Source organism: Mastigoproctus giganteus, chromosome 12 (genome assembly GCF_048544385.1).
Source record: "Mastigoproctus giganteus isolate SK-2022 chromosome 12, ASM4854438v1, whole genome shotgun sequence".
NCBI classification, from domain to species: domain Eukaryota; kingdom Metazoa; phylum Arthropoda; class Arachnida; order Uropygi; family Thelyphonidae; genus Mastigoproctus; species Mastigoproctus giganteus.
The window spans coordinates 79,584,214-79,604,368 of NC_143586.1; the positions used below are offsets into that span (position 1 = coordinate 79,584,214).

At 38.9% G+C, this 20,155-nt stretch overlaps 1 protein-coding gene across 1 annotated transcript in view; it reads left to right on the plus strand.

Annotated features, from left to right (window-relative positions):
- Positions 1-20,155, plus strand: part of LOC150077218 (sodium-dependent phosphate transporter 1-B-like) — a 137,632-nt gene that overhangs the window by 65,056 nt on the left and 52,421 nt on the right. The window contains exon 9 of the mRNA XM_090386695.1: positions 3,448-3,498. Coding sequence (XP_090242821.1) covers positions 3,448-3,498 — 51 coding nt within the window. The remainder of the gene's footprint in view (positions 1-3,447; positions 3,499-20,155) is intronic.

Consider the following 20,155-nt stretch of genomic DNA (forward strand, 5'->3'; position numbering starts at 1 on the left):
TCTTTGTTGTTTTTCTTTGTGTCCTTTGCCAAAGATTTCTTGTGTTCTGCCTTCACCTGCCTAACCTCCTTTGTGACTTGATTACAGACTAGTTTATATCTGCCGTAGGCTTCTGTGTCGCCTGATAGTTTATATGCATCCCATGCATTTTTCTTTTCTGCCACGAGCTTCATTAATTCATCCAACATCCATTTAGGCCTGGACCCTAAACAATATTTCGTAGTTGGTCTGAAAATCCTAGTAGCCTCCAAGTTTATAATTTCTCTGGTATTTCCAAGAGGGCTCTTCCACATCCATTTTTGTTGGGCCTTTTTCTTGAGGAATGAGTCCATGCTGAACAGATTTTGTTTCTCTCCAAATTCAGTTAGTAGATTTCCTCTATCATTTCTTTTCCAGTTGCATATGGGCTGACAGATATTTTCACATTTTGGATCTACCAATTCTTGCATTGAAATCTCCCATTACAATTTTTTAGTGGTAGACATCCTGCTTATAAAGGTGCAATACATCCTCATCATCACTGTGGCTAGTTGTAGGAGCATAAGCTCGAATAATTTGAAGAGAATAGTATAACTATTTAGCTTAATAGCACAGCAAGCAATTCTTTTTGTAATATTTTCTACATTTGTAGTTGAATCTGTTAGTCTTTTGGTGATCAGGAACCCAATTCCACCATGCTGCCCATTTTTTTTTTCATTTGTAGTGCAGCCAATGTCCATCTTCTAGTTTGACTAAATCTTCACCTTTTCTTTGAATCTCACATTAACCGATGATGTTTTAATTGACGTTTTTCAGCTCTTGTAATAGTTCTTCTAGGTGCGAGTCTGTACTCAATAGACTGAATCTTAAGCATTCCAATGTTTAAAGTACAAAGGCACTCTGATTGAGCCCGGTGATCTTAGCAGCCTTTGCCATTGAGCCAGTCTTCCCGCTGTCATAGGTAGTAGCTTGCAGGTCTCTGGGTAATGAGGGCCATTTATTTTGTTGTAAAGCCATGTTGAGGGAATGGACCATAATTGCCATGCTGGTCCAGTGTGGGTTGACAGATTTGGAATTGATTTAGTCTGGTGTCTTAGGTTTGATTTGTCCAACATGGGTGGCCCTGCTAGGAGCATACATTCCTAATGGCATAGTTCTCAGCTTCATCGACATTAACAAGCACCCACCACAATAAAATATTGATCCATGGGAGTGAGATATATATAAAGGATGATTATAAGGGTCCTAGACATTTAAAATCTGTTACACCCAGAAAAGCATTATTGAGACAATTCTCAGAGTACCAGTACCTGTATGGGATTTATTACTCAGGCCAAGCTCTTTGCGATCTCATAAACATTTTAAAAAGGTTTTATTAAAATTAAATTAGATATATCTGTTATATAACTGAATATTATAAACATGATAAGTGTGATATTAACATAATAATAATGCCATTATTCATGAACTTAATTAGCAAGTTTCGTGCCACAAAGTGACTTCTGAACCAATTTTTATTGATGCTGTTTTGAACACACACACACACACACACACACACACACACACACACACACACACACACACACACACACACACACACACACACATGTTATTTACTGTAGCAACAAGGAAAGAAGATGAACAATATTGAATTTTAAAAGAGGCGAAAGAGTGCAACTGCAGCAATAAATAACACTGAAATATATGGGATGGCATTTTTATCTGTAGAGCTTTGAGTTAAATACTCTGTGAAATAAACGGCTGATATGCTGTAAAATAAACCAACACCACAAATGATTCCTAGAATTTAGTTTCTATCATCCCCTTCTCAAAACTAAAATCAAGAGGAGGAGGAGGATTATATTTGGGTTTATTTCTTCTTGGGATCTTAAAAGAAAACATTATAAGTGGGAAAGCTTTTAGATAGGTGCACTATAGACACTAAAATTGCATGGCACTTCATGGAATTGGCCATGGTATCAGAGAAAAAGAGTATTAAAAAGCAAAATTATTATAGTGGGAATTTACAGTATATACACTACTAGTGATACATGATTTGTTGCATTGATATGCTGTAAAAAGTGAGATGTGTCTCTGAACTCCTAAATGGTGTGGGGACGGGAGAGGATTGCATCCGTTGCATAAGCTTTTACATTTTAGTAAAGATTTGTAACACAAGTTACTGAAGTTTGAATTTGAGAAGAAACACCAAACTACGTGGTTAGTATTAAAATCCATCTTGCATAATTACAATATTCAAAAAAAATTTAACAGTTAGGTTAACTTATAGAAAAAACTAGAATAATATCATAATGTTTTGGACATTATGCATGGCCTTTGACAAATGTTTGTTTGTTTGTTATTTGGTTTTTAGGAGCATTAGCAGCTAAGGCCATATTGCTCCGGGGATATGCGGTGGTCATTCCCTGACCTTTCCACATCCTCCATATTTGGTGGTCATGGGCTCGAACCCTGGTCTAAATCAAGAAGCATGTGCTACACACTGCTGCTCCTGTCCACCTGGCTATGGAGGTGCCCCTTTGACAAATGGGAACGTTTGAAGTCACTAAGTCCACAAAGGGAATGTGTTCCTGAAGATAATGTTAAAATACAAACATTATCTGCATAATGTTGTACAAATCATACGTGTAAATAAACTACTGCAGAAATCAACATTATCCAAAATTAACATATTCGAAAGTAGCCTGCTTATTTAATCTTCTCTCTCTCTCTCTCTCTCTCTCTCTCACGCATAAAAATTAGATGCCAGATCTAGGCTGCATTAGCAGTATCTTTACTTAATTTCTGATTCTAATAGTGTGGTTCTCTAAAAAAAAAAAGTAATCAAAATGTGTTTGTTCACATAAACTACTGTTTTGATAACAATTACAAAAAATGACAAATATATCAAACCTTTTGTAACTTTATCATTTGTTTACAAATTCAAGGATGTAAATAAATTTTTATATATCTAAAGTGTAAATTATATAGTTACCACATGTATTAGTGGACAATTCATATTCAACTGCATGAAAATGAAGTAGTCTTGCAGCTATATTTATATAGTTCATTACTAGACTTTGAAGAGAGAAATTAATTAGGACTGCATGTATGAATCATGATGGCCGAATAGTACTACACACTACAACTTAGCAGCATACGAAAACTGCAAAAGAGTAGTGCATTGCATACTGTGATCTTTATGCAAGATGCTATACAGTGCTTCTATGATGATAACTTCTAGAAGTCATCATCATAATGATAAATTGCTTATGGATTTTGGATACTATTTAGTTTTCTTTGACTCATAATTTAAACCAAATGTATTTCTTTGTAGAAGTTTTTATTTAATTTGGCTTGATTTGTTGAATTGCACAGAAATTTTCAAGGATAACATTTAAAACATTTAGAAGAACATGAAAAACCATTTATATTTAGATTCGAGTATTTATTTATTTTTTTCTGTAGATATGATTGATGTTCCCATCAGAACAGTTAACCCAGTGTTTCAAGCAGATGGTATGTATTAATGTTTTGATTCTCTCTCTCCCTACCTTCCATTGTGTCCACGCGCGCACGTACACACGTACACACACACGTACACACACACGTACACACACACACACACACACACTCTGCCCAATAAGAGTACTGAGAAAATGTAAGCACTTGCAATTAATGCACAAAAAGGTTAGTGGGTTATGTAACTAGGCTATTTGTGGGAATAGCCAAAACAATGCTGAAAAAAAGCCGTGAGTTAAGGTTGAATTTGAAAGTGTCTGCAATCGATCCAGATACGATAGGAGGGAGTATATGATGAGAGCCTTGTCGATCAGTTCTGCCCTGGAGAGATTGTGTGAGGCTCAAGGGGTAGAATTTTTCTCAGCCTGGTCTGTGCTTGTTAACAGGAGAGACTGCTTCTACAGGGATGGGATACACTTAAATAGAAAGGGGGCAAGAATATTTGCTGATGCTATTGAGGCAGAGTTAGGTTGGTCGGAAAACTGCTAGATTGGGGGGGATACACGGACTAATAGATTAACAGTAGCCGCTGGCAGAGGTAAAAGTGATTCGTCCACTACTTCTATTGAAACGCAATTGAGCATCAGCCTGGAAAGCAAGGCAATGGGAATTTCCAGGACTGCTGGGAGTCATAGTGCAACAAGTAAATACATGGGCTGTGTTACGGTAACTAAGAGTAGAAACAGGTGCATGTATACTTGCATGTACACCAATGCTAGGAGTATAGTTAATAAATTCAATGAGCTTGAAGTGCTAGTCAAGACATCAAAGGCAGATATTGTTGGAATATCAGAGACATGGTATCACACAGACATAAGCAGTGCAGAACTGGAATTTGGGGAGTTCAAGGTGTACAGAAAGAATAGACAGGACAGAAAGGGAGGAGGGGTTATGCTGTTAGTTAAGAAACACATAAAATTTAAGTAAGTGCATCCAATTGATGTGGGTTGACAATGCAATGTTGAGTCTGTTTGGTGTGACGTAAGCACTGGGAAAGGAAAAATGAGAGTAGGTGTGTGTTATAGGCTTATTGAATCTGATGAGTATAATGAGCAATTGTGCAGAGATATAGAGTGGGCCAGTAAATCAGAGAGTCTTATAATGGGGGATTTTAATTTCCCAGATATTGACTGGAATTTGTGGTTTGGTCACTCACACACTAGCAAGGCTTTTGTGGATTTATTGGATGATTGTTTTCTAAAGCAGCATGTTTGGGAGGCAACTAGAGGGAGTAATACTCTTGATCTGATTATCAGTAGTGATTCTTCATGCATCAGGAATCTGCAGATAAAGGAACCACTAGGTGGCAGTGATCACAGTGTTGCTGAAGTGGGATTTACTCAATGAGGTAACTACCATCAAGGGTAAAGGGAAGGGTTTTGCTTTCGTGAAGGTGACTACAGTAGTCTGAGATAGTATTTAAATTCTATACGGTGGAACCAACTGGTGATGTTACCAACAGCAAATTCAAAATGGGAAGCATTCAAAGAATTAATCTTGGAAGATACTAGGCTTTTCATAACAACAAAGAAATATTGCTCAAGATTTAGGCCTAAATGGATGTCAGATGAACTAATTAGATATTTGACAGAGAAGAAAAATGCATGGAATACATATAAATTAACATGTGACACAAGCCTACAGATATAAGCTGGTCTGTAACCAAGCCACAAAGGAGATTAGGCAGGCAAAGGCAGATTACGAGAAATCTTCGGCAAAGGATGCAAAGAAAAATAGCAAAGAGTTCTTTACTTACGTAAACTCTAGAAGGAAGGGGATGAATCAGATTGGTCCACTTGATATCGATGGTTCAACTGTTGATGATCCTGCTCAGGTAGCTAACAAACTAAATGAATATTTTGCATCAACATTCATACATGAGGAGTTATTCAGGGAGGGGAATTCCAGAGGTGTAATCAACTGTGGCAGTAAGCTAGATAATCTTGTAATAACTGAGAGTAAAGTGGAGGGGAAATTGTTGAAGTTAAACACAAGAAAGGCACTTGAGGTGGATGTAATCTACCTAGTTATATTAAATGAGGTGGCAAAGGAAGTAAGGAAACCTTTAGCCATAATTATGAGAGTTTCCCTGGACTCAGGGGAGGTACCCATGGACTGCAAATGTGACACCAATCCACAAAGGAGGATCAAAGGGAGACACAGGTAATTACAGACCTGTTAGTTTAACTTCTGTTCCAGGAAAATTAATGGAGGCACTGGTTAAAGAAGCACTGCAGGATCATCTAGACAAGACTTCAGTTATAGCTTGGACACAGCATGGTTTTGTTAAGGGAAAGTCTTGCCTGACCAATTTGATTGGATACTATGATGCAGTCACAAAAGAACTGGATGCAGGGAATAACTTTGATATTATATACTTGGATCTTAGAAAGGCTTTTGATACTGTTGCACATGGAAGACTGCTGCACAAATTGGAGCAGTGTGGCATTGGAGGCAAATTGCTGCTATGGATAAAGGGATGGTTGAGTGGGAGAAGACAGAGAGTGGTAATCAATGGACACTGCTCATCGTGGACTAATGTTATTAGTGGAGTCCCTCAGGGTTCAGTGTTGGGTCCATTGTTGTTTTCTGTATTTATAAATGATATTGATGATGGTATATCAGGCTTAATGTCCAAGTTTGCAGACGATACGAAGCTTAGCAGGTTGTTAATAACACTAATGACAGTACACTGCTGCAACAGGATCTAGAAAAGTTGGGCAGATGGGCTGAGAAGTGGAAAATGAAGTTTAACATTGACAAATGTAAAGTACTACATATGGGAAGCAGTAATCCCAGAGTAACGTATAAACTCTGTGGTACCACACTGACAGTGGTAGAGAATGAAAAAGACCTGGGGGTAATTGTGCAGCCAGATATGAAGTTTTCTGAGCAGTGCAGACAGTCTGCAAGAGTAGCTCATGGTGTCTTGGCGATGATATACAGCAATTTTTCAGCAGGGATAAAGAGGTGATTATCCCCTTGTATAAGGCAATGATCAGGCCACACCTTGAGTAATGTATACAGGTCTGGAGGCCTCATTTTAAGAAGGATGTAGAACTGTTGGTACGAGTACAGAGAAGGGCAACAAGATTAGTGAATGGAACAAAGGGTTGCTCTTACGAAGAAAGGCTAAAGTTTTGCAAATTACAGTATCTGGAGACTAGGCACCCGCGAGGTGATCTGATTGAGGTATATAAAGCTTTGAATGGTTTGATTATGCTCAACGCGGACGGGATTCTTCCTCTTGCTCAGAATAATCGCCTGAGAGGGTATAAATTCATATTGAGGAAAGACGGTTGTAGGATAGATGTGCAGAAGTTTGCCTTTAGCCAGTGGGTGGTTGATTGGTGGAACAAACTTCCATCTGTTGTTGTAGAAGTTGATAGCTTAAATAGATTCAAGGCAGAACTTGACAAACATTTTGAGCTAGCGGATGGGTGAAATAAAGGGTTTTTTTTTTTTTTTGCTGATGCTATATAAGCTTGCTTTCTTGCCTTATGTGCCTTTCCTAATGCTAATGCTAAGGGTACTGAAAAAATGTAAGCACTGTGCAATTAATGCGCAAAAAGGTCGTGGGTTATGTAACTAGGCTATTCATAGGAAGATGCTTAAGCAGCCATCTCCTAAGGTGAACAACACAATATGAAACTGATAGAACATACAGTCGGTTAAAATAAATAAATGAACAAATTAAGTTAATTTATTGCTGCTAAGATTTTTAAAGTACTAGGACTAATAATACTCATCATGGCAACATGGCCAGGAGTTTTCAATTAAGGTAGAAATTGATAAAAGGAAAAGTTACATAAAAAATTATAAGTTACACAAAAATTAAAAAGCATATAAACAATAGGAAAATATAAAAAGAAACATGAACATCATAGCCCAAAACAAGAACTGTGAAAAACAATGGTAGGCAAGGTGAATCAAAATCAAACCATCGATTTTGATCAAACAAACAGCAGATGAGAAACAATTGTTGTTGTAGACTCAAAAACACAGCACGGCACAAATTGGTGATGTGGATGGCTGATGTCATCGTTTAGTAATCTGGCACAGTTTAAGCCACAAGATTCAGAAGGAGTTAGCATTAGCATTAGTAGAGGCATATGATGCAAGAGGCAAGCTTATATAGCATCAGCCAAAAAAAAAAAAAAAAAAACCTTCCCGTTTCATCCATCCATTCACTCCAAAAGTTTGTATAATTCAGCCTTGAATTTATTTAAGTTGCCAACTTCCATGATGATAGATGGAAGTTTGTTTCAGCAATCAACCACCCGCTGGTTAAAGGCAAATTTCCACCATTCAAGACCTTATACATCACGTTCGGATCACTTCGCAGGTACCTAGTCTCCAGACACTGCAGTTTACAGAACTTAAGCCTACCTTGGTAACAGCAACTCTCTGTTCCACTCACTAATCTCATTGCCCTTCTCTGTACTCGTTCCAGCAGCTCTACATCTTTCTTAAAATGAGGCATCCAGACCTGTATGCAGTACTCAAGGTGTCGCCTGACCATTGCCTTATACAAGAGGACAATCACTTCCTTATTCCTGCTAGCAGAATGAAATAGGAATGAAACTCTTGCAGCCTGTCTGCAATGCTCAGAAAACTTCATATCTAACTGCACGATTATCCCCTTTTCTTTTTCATTCTTCACCACCCTGAGTGTAGTACTGCACAGTTGGTATGTTACTCTGGGGTTACTGCTACCCATATGCAGCACTTTGCATTTGTCAATGTTAAACTTCAGTTGCCACCTCTCAGCCCATCTGCTCAACTTTTCAAGATCCTGTTGCAGTAGTGTACCATTCATAGCCGACCGGGCTAGCCAGGTGGGCAAAGTGCCTGCCTGGCAACCCAAAGGTCGTGGGTTTGAATCCTGTCTTGGGCTTGGATCACGGTAAAATGCAAAAACCTTTGTAGGTGCATTATGGCCACAGAAGCTGATGCGCCAACAACTAACAAAAGGAAAAAAAAAAAAAACCATCCTTACTGTCATTAACAACCCTGCCAACCTTCATATCATCTGCAAACTTGGACATTAAGCCTGATATACCTTCATCAGTATTATTGATAAATACAGAAAATAAATACAGTTATTCCAGTTGAACAGCTTCAATCCACTGTAGGAGAATGCAGTGGTATTTGTAATTGGTAGCCATTTTCTGTAGATTAATTGCAAGATGCAGGAGTGCCCATATTTTATGAAGTGCCTTGGCAAGTAGGAAATGATTACAAAATTTCAGAATTGGTGTGTAGTTAGACCTCAAGAATGGCAGAAGTTTGTGTCACGGAGAGAAATCTCAGATGTTCAGGGCATTTATCAGTCCTGTGAAGATTTTTACCATAGTCATTAAACATGCAAAGTACTGCATATGGGTAGATGTAGCCCCAGAGAAACATACCAACTGTGCAGTTCAACACCCAGGTGGTAGAGACTGAAAAAGATTTCGGGGTAATTGTGCAGTCAGATATGAAGTTTTCTGGCAGTGCAGACAGGCTGCCAGAGCAGGTCATGCAGTCTCGTCAATGATATACAGGAATTTTGCTTGTAGGGATAAGGAGGTGATTATCCCTTTGTATAAGGCAATGGTCAGGCCAAGCCTTGAGTACAGGTCTAGAGGCCTCATTTTAGGAAGGATGTAGAGTTGCTAGAATGAGTACAGAGAAGGGCAACAAGATTGTTGAGAGGAATGAAGGAGTCCTGTTACCAAGAAAAGCTCAAATTCGCAAAATTGTAGCATCTGGAGACTAGGCACCTGCGAGGTGATCTGATTGAGGTGTACAAGGCCTTGAATGGATTGAGCAGGCTCAATGATGATGGGATGCTTCCTCTTGCTCAGATTACAAACCTGAGAGGGCATAAATTGAAATTGAGGAAAGGCAGTTGTAGAATAGATGAGTTGAAATTTGCCTTTAGCCAGTGGGTGGTTGATTGTTTGAACCATCTGTTGTTGTTAAAGTTGATAGCTTAAATAAATTCAAAGAAGAACTGGACAAACGTTTAGAGCAAATGGATGTGCGAAATGGGATTTTTTTTTTTTTTTTTTGCTTATGCTGTATAAGCTTGCTTTCTTGCATCATACATTCCCGCCGATGCTTCTTTTTGGCTCATTTCAGGGTCCGGTATTGTATTTGCATGCAAACACCAGTTTTTGAAATGAGAAGTGTGGCAGATACCCAAATTTCAGTAGCATATAAAATAACCAATAATCAGTGGTTTTTAGATATCTGGTAGTGGTTGCAGTATCATTGGCATGGAGTAAGTGTTGTTTTGCTCTCCAGCGTAAGGTGATAAATTACTTCTGGAGGTATTCTGTGTGTGCATCAAATCCCAGCTTCTGATCAAAATAGATACTGAGATCCTTATGGTTGGTATCGACTAGGATGAGAGTGCCACAAACTGATGGTTGAATTACTGTTAGTCACTGTTTCAGTGGATAAATCATTATTACAGATTTTGAAGGTCAAAAATTTGCAAGTCAGTTGAAAGAGCAGTCAAGCTCTCTGTGATTGAAGAAGTTTGGTTTGCTGATGGTGGAATTAAGGTAAGCAACTTCATATCATCTGCATATATTAAAGAATTGTGACAGGGCACATAAAAGGAATAAGAATGGCTGAGAATAGGAGTCCAGGAAGGACTCATCTTGTTGAACTCCTGCAGTGATCTTCCAGGTAAAGTGAGACTTGTTCATTGTGAGATAGATGCTTCTATTCCTCAATAAAGCAGTGAAAAAAGCTAGTAGATTGCCATTAATCCTGAAGAAGGATTTTAGCATTAGCATTAGCATTAGTAGAGGCATATGATGCAAGAAAGAAAGCTTATGTAGCATCAGCCAAAAAAAAAAAAAAAAAACGCTACTATTTTACCCCTCCATTTGTTCCAAATACCTGTCCAGCTCAGCCTTAAATTTATTTAGGCTATCAACTTCACAACAAAGGATGGAAGTCTGTTCCACCAACCAACTACCCGCTGGCTAAAGGCAAACTTCCACACATCTATCCTGGAAGAATCCCATCAGCATTGAGCGTGCTCAAACCATTCAAGACTTTATACAACTCAATCAGATCACCTCGCTGGTGCCTTGTCTCCAGATATTTGCAAAATTTAAGCCTTTCTTTGTAAGAGCAACCCTTCGTTCCATTCACTAATCTTGTTGCCCTTCTCTGTACTCGTTCCAACAGCTCTACATCCTTCTTAAAATGAGGCCTCCAGACTTGTATACAGTACTCAAGATGTGGCCTGGCCATTGCCTTATACAAGGGGATAATCACCTCCTTATCCATGCTAGAAAAATTACTGTATATCATTGACAAAACACCTTGAGCTACTCTTGCAGACCATCTGCGCTGCTCAGAAAACTTCATATCTGCCTGCACAATTACCCCCAGGTCCTTTTCGTTCTTTTCGTCAGTGTAGTACCACAGAGTTGATATGTTGCTCTGGGGTTACTGCTTCCCATATGTAGTACTTTACATTTGTCAATGTTAAACTTCATTTGCCACCTCTCAGCCCATCTGCCCAACTTTTCTAGATCCTGTTGCAGCAGCGTACTGTCATTAGTGTCCTTATCAACCCTGCCAACCTTCGTATCGTCTGCAAACTTGGACATTAAGCTTGATATACCATCATCAATATCATTTATAAATACAGAAAAAACAATGGACCCAACACTGAACCCTGAGGGACTCCATTAACAACATTAGTCCCCGATGAGCATTGTCCATTGATTACCACTCTCTGTCTTCTCCCACTCAACCATCCCTTTATCCATAGCAGCATTTTGCCTCCAATGCCACACTGCTCCAACTTGTGCAGCAGTTTTCCATGTGCAACAGTATCAAAAGCCTTTCTAAGATCCAAATATATGATATCAAAGTTATTCCCTGCATCCAGTTCCTTTGTGACCACATCATAGTATCCAATCAAATTGGTCAGGCAAGACTTTCCCTTAACAAAACCATGCTGTGTCCAAGCTATAACTGAAGTCTTGTCTAGATAATCCTGCAGTGCTTCTTTAACCAGTGCCTCCATTAATTTTCCTGGAACAGAAGTTAAACTAACAGGTCTATAATTACTTGTGTCGCCCTTTGATCCTCCTTTGTGAATTGGGGTCCCATTTGCACATCTCCAGTCCATGGGTACCTCCCCTGAGTCCAAAGAAGCTCTCATAATTATGGCTAAAGGTTTGCTTACTTCCTTTGCTGCCTCCTTTAATATAACTGAATAGATTCCATCCACCCCAGGTGCCTTTTTTATGTTTATCTTCGACAATTCTCCTCCACTTTCCTCTCAGTTATTACAAAATCATCTAGCTCACTGCCAGAGTTTAACTCACCTCTGGTATTCCCATTCCCGAATATCTCCTCATGGGTGAATGTAGATGCAAAATACTCATTTAGTTTGTTAGCCACCTGAGCAGGATCATCAATAGTTGAACCATCAATGTCCAGTGGACCAATCTAATTCACCCCTTTCCTTCTAGATTTTACATTGGTTTTAGAAGACCGAGAAGGGCTGTGATGTCTACGCTGTCAAAGGCAGCTTCAATATCAGCATACACAATAGCTAATTTGGATTTAGTTTCAAAGGCTTGAAGGATGGATGTCTGTGGTGTCATGAGGTTTTTTTATGGTCGATCTATTTGCGACTATGAAGTGGAACTTTTTTAGTTTTCTGTGACATAAACTGCTTGCTTAATCCTGGAAGGAGTACCTTTTCTAGGAGTGAGGGGGGTGGAAGAAGTTAAGATTGGTCTGAAATCTTTTGGGCTTGTTTGCTCTTGAATTTTAGACAGTTTGATCACAGAGTATTCATTCCATTAGGCAGGAAGTACTTGTGTGGAAAGGATTGAGTTGTAGATAGAGAGCATTGCATCGAATGTAGGGGCTAGGGCACTTAATGAAGAAATGAGGTATCATCTTGGCTTGCCATACTAAGTGGATGTAGGAGTTTATAGTATTTATAAATTTCTGTCTGGTGGTAGACATGATGGAGAGGTTACCAGTAGGAGCAAACTCAGAGTGTTGGAGAGTTAGTTCTGCAGGAGCAGAATTGGCTTTGAATCTGGCAATGTGGCCTGTCCGGTTATCTGGATTAAGATTTTAATTGACACTGTCTGAAAATGTATGGCACTTTTCCTTTAGACAAGGTAGCATCTGTGTAACTCTTCATGGCTGATGTCTTAAGTTGGTCGAAAATAGCTCTTGCTGTGGAATACAGGATCCAATCTTGGGTTGTGCTAGAGATTTTCCTTGCCTGTGAAGGGCCTACTTATTGTCAAAACTGCATGCTAAATCCTTGGTCCACCAAGCTCTACTCCTAGGAGAATTGTCTATGGTTTTGACCAACCCATACAGTGTGATTGTATTTATCCATCTTGTGATTAGACATCTTGTGTGAGGATTGGGTCACATCCTTCAAGCACATGCCATGGAATACACTGTGCTGCCTCGAGTCACTTATTGCAATCAAGAAAGTCGAAGAAAATATGACCTTCTTCTTATTATGGCAATTGAAGCTAGGCATAGGGCAGTAAAAGAAGTAATGCAATTGGGTTGTGATCTGATGTGAAGGAGGTTTCTGGTGGAATGTCAACTCTGCAAATACCCGAACACAGAAATAGGTTGAGATGATTAGTGCCTCTAGTTGGCTCCTCTTTAGCAATTGTAAAATTTAATGGGATGAGATTGTTCATTAGTCGCTGTATGAGAGGGCCCAGATGTGGTGGAAGGTTAAAATCACCACAGAGAAGAAGAGTAGCAGAGGCGGCAGCATCAATTGTTGCAACGTCTGGAACTGGGAAGATGTAAATTGCCACTAAATCAATTAAACAGGCATTAAATTTCACTGTAGAAGTACTGCTTCATAAAATGAATTACTAGTCGTAGCATGAAAAATTTCAGTATGGGATCTTTGATGAAGATGGCAACTCGCCACCTTTGGAATGAGATTTTGAAGTGAAGAATTATGAAAATTGATCAGTAGAAGCACAGGCTATCTATCGACTTATGGTCAGGTTCATGACATGTATCTGATAGGCAAATTGCATCTGTGTTGGACAAAAGGAGTTGTTCGAGGGTCTCAAGCTTATTTCGGAGGCTCTGGAAATTTTGGTAGAAAACTCTGAGAGTGGGTTGAAAAGGAATTTTTATAAGTGCTGATCTATCTGTTGATGATTTTGGATACCTTGACAGATTAGGCCTGGTGGAAATTATACTCTGAATTGGTAGCAGGGTTATGGGGAGTCACATCAACAGGTTTATAAGCAGTAATTGGGGCAAGAAGGTGATTGGAGCTGGATGATACATGTGTGATACAGTGGTTTTTGACACTCAACAGACACATGCAGTTTCACAGTTAGTTAGTCATGCAGTGTGGTGGGGGGGGTATCATCCATTGGTTTTGTTCACAAGGTGAAGTTGAAGTGGATGGTTTGAGCTTTTCAGTTCATAAAATGGCCTGATTAGTGTGCCAACTGGCCATACTAATATGGATGCAACAGATCTGAAAGTCTAGCTATCACAGTTCACTTTAAAGGAGGAGTAATTTGGCATTTTCTTGAGTAAATTTGACAGTACTTTAGTATGCGGTTCTTGACTCATTGCCATCTCAGTCAGTATCCTCAGCTGTTGTCAGTGGCCCCAGTCAGGAAATAAAAAGGCTTCTGTGATGGGAGGTGGGGGGCTTATTCATTGGTCTCAGAACAGAGGACATGGAGGTGCCTATCCTACTCTGGAATTTTTTCTTGATATTGGCAGGGTGATTTCTTAATTTGATAAGTAGACATGCAGGAATGAGGATTCTGATTAGCTGTCTATTAAGGAGATGAGTGGGGCAGGTGACGGTTTCAACCCAAGGTGGATTTGTTCATTACTGGTGAACAATGATTGTCTGAATTTTTCAGAATCACGTTGTGTGGATTTTTGTCCATGAAGATAAATGTGTTGCTTGACAAAGTTCTTTCACACATCATTATCATTATCATTATTATTATTATTGGCCATATGGTGCAAGGAAGCCTCAGGCTTGTGCTGCACCAGCCAAAAAAAAAATTCCCGAGTTACCCTGAGAGAGAGAGAGAGAGAGAGAGAGAGAGAGAGAGAGAGAGAGAGAGAGAGAGAGAGCATAGATGGTAAAACTGAGAGCATAAAACTGGTAAAACATTACCATCAGCATAGATGGTAAAACTGAGATCAATTTTGAAGGTTGGGTGCTAATATGGTAGGCTGCCACATGAGGATTGCACATCTGTTCATGGGCATGACATGGATTCATGACTGGGACATCATGAACTGTAAGGTTATTGACTCCTTGAGTATTTGAAGTATGTGGATGACATTCAAATTCAACGGGATTGTGACAGATCAAAATATCCAGCTCTGCTGATTGGGTGGTGAATTGAATGTTGGTTCTGTTAACTGGTTCATTTAGTTTGGGAGACTTATGAGTCTTGAAACATCCAACTTTGATTTGCATATTAGCATACAGATCATTAAGAATAGACATCGGTTTATCAATTAACATAGATAAGAATTTGCTTTGCAACTCATGGTCAATAATTAAGTCTGTTGCAACCCTGCAACAGACTTAATTATTGACTCATTATGATTTCTGGCTTTGCATTGTCCTCCACGGACAGTGCAGCCAGTGACAATATATCTGGCAACAAGGATTGCAGCATTGTTAGTGATTTGCCCCTGACAATTTGTCATTGGTGCATGATGTTTCTAACAAGCATTGAGAAGAAAAAAAATTATCTCATCTTCGGAAAGCACTGGTGTTTTAGTACTGATTACCATGGGTGCTTCATCACGACAGTTGCTGAGAGTATCTGCAGGGAGGTTTGATCTAGCATCACCCCAGGGGCTCACATCTGGTGAGTATGGGCTTGGCACACCCAGGGTCCTGAGCTGGATATCATCATTCTTCTCTTTCTTGGTGATTCCCTTCTATTTCTGACTCTCTCTCTCTCTCTGTCTCTCTCACTCTCACTCACAGGGTAACTCGGGAATTTTTTTTTTTTTGGCTGGTGCAGCATAAGTTTCAGGCTTCCTTGCACCATATAGCTATTAATAATAATAATAATAATAATAATTATTATTATTATTTGAAATTGCATATGAAAGAAAATTATCTAGCAACAGAAGTTGATTATTGACCATATTATTCCCATCACTATTTTCATTCATCGTGCTATGTTCAGATAGACCACTGTTAAATCTGTCCACCTCTTGCAGTTTAACTTCCATTCCATACATATTGCAATTTAAAGCATGTAGAATTATTAATCACATTATACATTGTGGTAACTTTTTTGCTGAATTTTTCATTCCATTGTTTTCCCTTTTCAGTGATGATTATGAGTTCATGCTGAGTTATGAATATCTTCTGAACTTGCTGTTTTAAAAGGTCCTGGTTGGTAATGACTGTATCTAGTTTATTTTGTAACTGATTTATATAGGATTTTGAGTCTTGATGATTTGGGTTGCTTCGATTTATTGAAGATTTCAACCCTAAAAATACCTTATTAACTAACTGCAGTGTTCTGGGTAACTGACATCTTGTATGTTGATTTCAGGTGCAAGAATTTCTATCTCTGATTCCTCAAAAGAAACTTTGTTATCTGAGAAATCATCAGTAATCTTTGAAAGTGCCTCTTTTCATTTTTTTTCTGATTTTTTATCAGTTTGGTTTATATCTGTTATGGTACATTTAGTGCAAATCCATTATCTTTATCTTGCTTCATTTTCTTAAATATTTTAAGTGACATTGTAGCACATTTGAGACAATATCGCATTTTGTATTTTATATTGAATAACGTATTTTTTACTTGTTTTTTGCAACTCTAGCATGTCCTGGTCTCCTCATCTTTGGTTTTGACTAATTCTTACTTTTTTAGAGAATATAACACTATGGGGTTCAATTTTCGTTTTTCTTCTAAGGTCATTTCTGTGTAACAATCACATTAAGCCTGTCCTCTTAATTTCTTTACATTTTATTATTATTTTATTATTTATTATTATTAGCTATATGGTGCAAGGAAGCTAGCCAAAAAAAAATTCCTGAGTTACCCTAAGAGAGAGAGAGAGAGAGAGAGAGAGAGAGAGAGAGAGAGAGAGAGAGAGAGTCATAAGTAGAAGGAAATCACCAAGAAAGAGAAGAATGATGATATCCAGCTCAGGACCCTGGGTGTGCCAAGCCCATACTCACCAGATGTGAGCCCCTGGGGTTAACAGTGTTGTTTGTGGCAGTCTAATATGTTAAGGCAAGGAAACAATGGTCTTCGCACAATAATGTTTATGGTTCTTCCTTTTTTGGGTGCTTCTCAATGATCTCGAATAAGTTGGAACTTAACGACTTCCCTTTAAAGATCCTAGTGATTACTGCATATATTAGCATTAGTAGAGGCATATTATGCAAGAAAGCAAGCTTATACAGCATCAGCCAGAAAAAATAAAAAATAAATAAATAATCCTCTTCCCATTTCACCCATCCATTCACTCCAGATGTTTGTCTAGTACTACTTTGAATTTATTCAAGCTGTCAACTTCTACAATGATAGATGGAAGTCTGTTCCGGCAATGAACCACCTGCTGGCTAAAGGCAAATTTCTGCACATCTGTTCTACAACTGTCTTTCCTCAATTTTAATTTATGTCCCCTCAGGTGATTAATCTGGGCAAGAGGAAGAATCCCATCAGCATTGAGCTTGCTCAGACCAATAAAGGCCTTATATCCCTAGATCACCTTGCAGATGCCTAATCTCCAGACACTGTGATTTGCAAAACTTAAGGCCGTTCTTTGTAAGAGAATCACTTTGCTCAATTCACTAATCTTGTTACCCTTCTTCTCTGTACTTGTTCACGCAGCTCTACATCCTTCCTAAAATAAGGCCTCCATACCTGTATACAGTACTCAAGGTGTGGCCTTATACAAGAGGATAATCACCATCTTGTCCCTACTAAAAAAATTCCTGTATATCATTGACAAGATGCCATAAGCTACTCTTGCATACTGTCTGCACTACTCAGAAAACTACATATCTGACTGCACAATTACCCCCAGGTCCTTTCATTCTCTACCACCCTGCATGTGGTACCACACAGTTGATACATTTTTCTGGAGTTGCTGCTACCCATATGCAGTACTTTACATTTGTCAATGATAAACTTCATTTGCCACCTCTCAGCCCATCTGCTCAACTTTTCTAGGTCCTGTTGCAGTAGTGTACTCTCATTAGTGTCATTAACAATTTTGCCAACCTTTGTATCGTCTGAAAACTTAGATATTAAGCTTTATATACTTTCATTAATAAATTCAGAAAACAACAATGGACCCAACACTGAACCCTGGGGGGGGGACTCCACGAATAACATTAGTCCACGAAGAGCAGTGTCCATTGATTACCACTCTCTGTCTTCTCCCACTCAACCATTACTTTATCCATAGCAGCAATTTGCCCTTAATACCATATTGCTCCAATTTATACAGTAGTCTTCCGTGTGCAATAGTATAAAAAGTGTTACTAAAATTCAAGTATATGATATCAAAATTATTTTTTTCATCCAGTTCCTTTGTGACCACATCATAGTATCCAATCAAATTGGTTAGACAAGACTTCCCCTTAGCAAACTGTTCGTTTGTGAACTATAACTGAAGTATTGTCTATGATGATCATGCGGTGTTTCTTTAACCAGTGCCTCCATTAATTTCCCCCAACAGAAGTTATACTAACACGTCTGTAATTACTTGTGTCACCATTTGATCCTCCTTTGTGAATTGGGGTCACGTTTGCACATCTCTAGACCATGGTTACCTCCCCTGAGTCCAAGGAAGCCCTCATAATTATAGATAAGGGTTTGCTTACTTCCTTTGCCACCTCCTTTAATATAACTGAATAGATACCATCCACCCCAGGTGCCTTTCTTAAGTTAAACTTCAACAATTTCTTCTCCGATTTACTCTCAGTTATTACAAAATAATTTAGCTCACTGCCAGATTTTAATAAACCTCTGGCATTCCCCTCCCCGAATAACTGCTCATGTGTAAATGTAGATGCAATATACTCATTCAGTTTGTCAGCTACCTGAGCAGTATCATTCACAGTTGAACCATCGATATCAAGTGGACCAATCTGATTCATCCCCTTCCTTCTAGAGTTTACATAAGTAAAGAGCTCTTTGCTGTTTTTCTTTGCATCTTTTGCCAAATATTTCTTGTGTCCTGCCTAACCTCCTTTGTGACTTAATACAGACCAGCTTATATCTACCATAGGCTTCTTTGTCACATGTTAATGTGACACAGAATATATAATGTGTATCCCATGCATTTTTCTTCTCTGTCAGATGTCTCATTAGTCCATCTAACATCCATTTAGGATGTCAGATGGACTAAATCTTGAACAATATTTCTTAGTTGGTATGAAAAGCCTAGTAACTTCCAAGATTAATTCTTTGAATTCTTCCCATTTAGAATTTGCTGTTGGTAACATCATTAGTTGGTCCCACTGTATAGAATTTCAAAAGTGTGTCAGACCACCGTAGTCACATTTACGAAAGCAATCCCACATCAGCACACTGTGATCACTGCCACCTAGTGGTTCCTTTATCTGCAGATACTTGATGCATGAAGAATAACTACTGATAATCAGATCAAGAGTGTTACTCCCGCTGATTGCTTCTCGAATATGCTGCTGTAGAAAACAATCATCCAGTAAATCCACAAAAGCCTTGCTGGTGTACAAGTGACCATTCCACAGGTTCCAGTCAATATCTGAGAAGTTAAAATTCCTGATTATAAGGCAGTCTGATTTACTGGCTCACTCTGTTTCTCTGTATACCTTTTAATTATACTCATCAGAGTCATTAGGCCTAACACACTCCTGCTGGGGCACTTCCGTAGCCAAGTGGGCAGGAGCAGCAGTGCATAGCACACGCTTCTTGATTAGATCGGGGTTCAAGCCCGTGACCACCAAATACGGAGGATGCGAAAAGGTCAGGGAATGACCACCGCAAATCCCGGGAGTAATATGGCCTTAGTTGCTAATGCTCCTAAAAACCAAATAATAATAATAACAACAACACTCGTGCTCTCAAGTTTGCTTTCCCAGTGCTGATGTCACATCAAACTGACTCAACATTGCACTGTTCACCAATGTCAATTGACTGCACTTCCTTAGATTTTATGTGTTTCTTAACTGATAGCATAACCAACCTCCCTTCCTATCCTGTCTATCCTGCCTGTACACATTGTGTGCCCAAATTCTGCATTCCTTATATCCGTGTGACACCACATCTCTGATATCCCAACAATATCTGCCTTTGATATTTTGACCAACACCTCAAATTAATCAAATTTATTTACTAAACTCCTAGCATTGGTATACATGTACCTGTTCTTATTCTTAGCTACACTAACACAGCCCGTGTATTTACTTGTTCTGCGATGACTCCCAGCAGTCTCTGAAATGCCCAGCACCTTGTTTTCCAGGCTGCTGCTCATTCCAATTGAAGCAGTACAAGAATCACTTTCATTTCTGCCAGTGGCTACTGTTAATCTATTAGTCCATGTATCCCCCCCAAGCTAGCAGTTTTCAGACCCATCTAACAGTACCTTGATAGCATCAGCAAATAGTCTTGCACCCTTT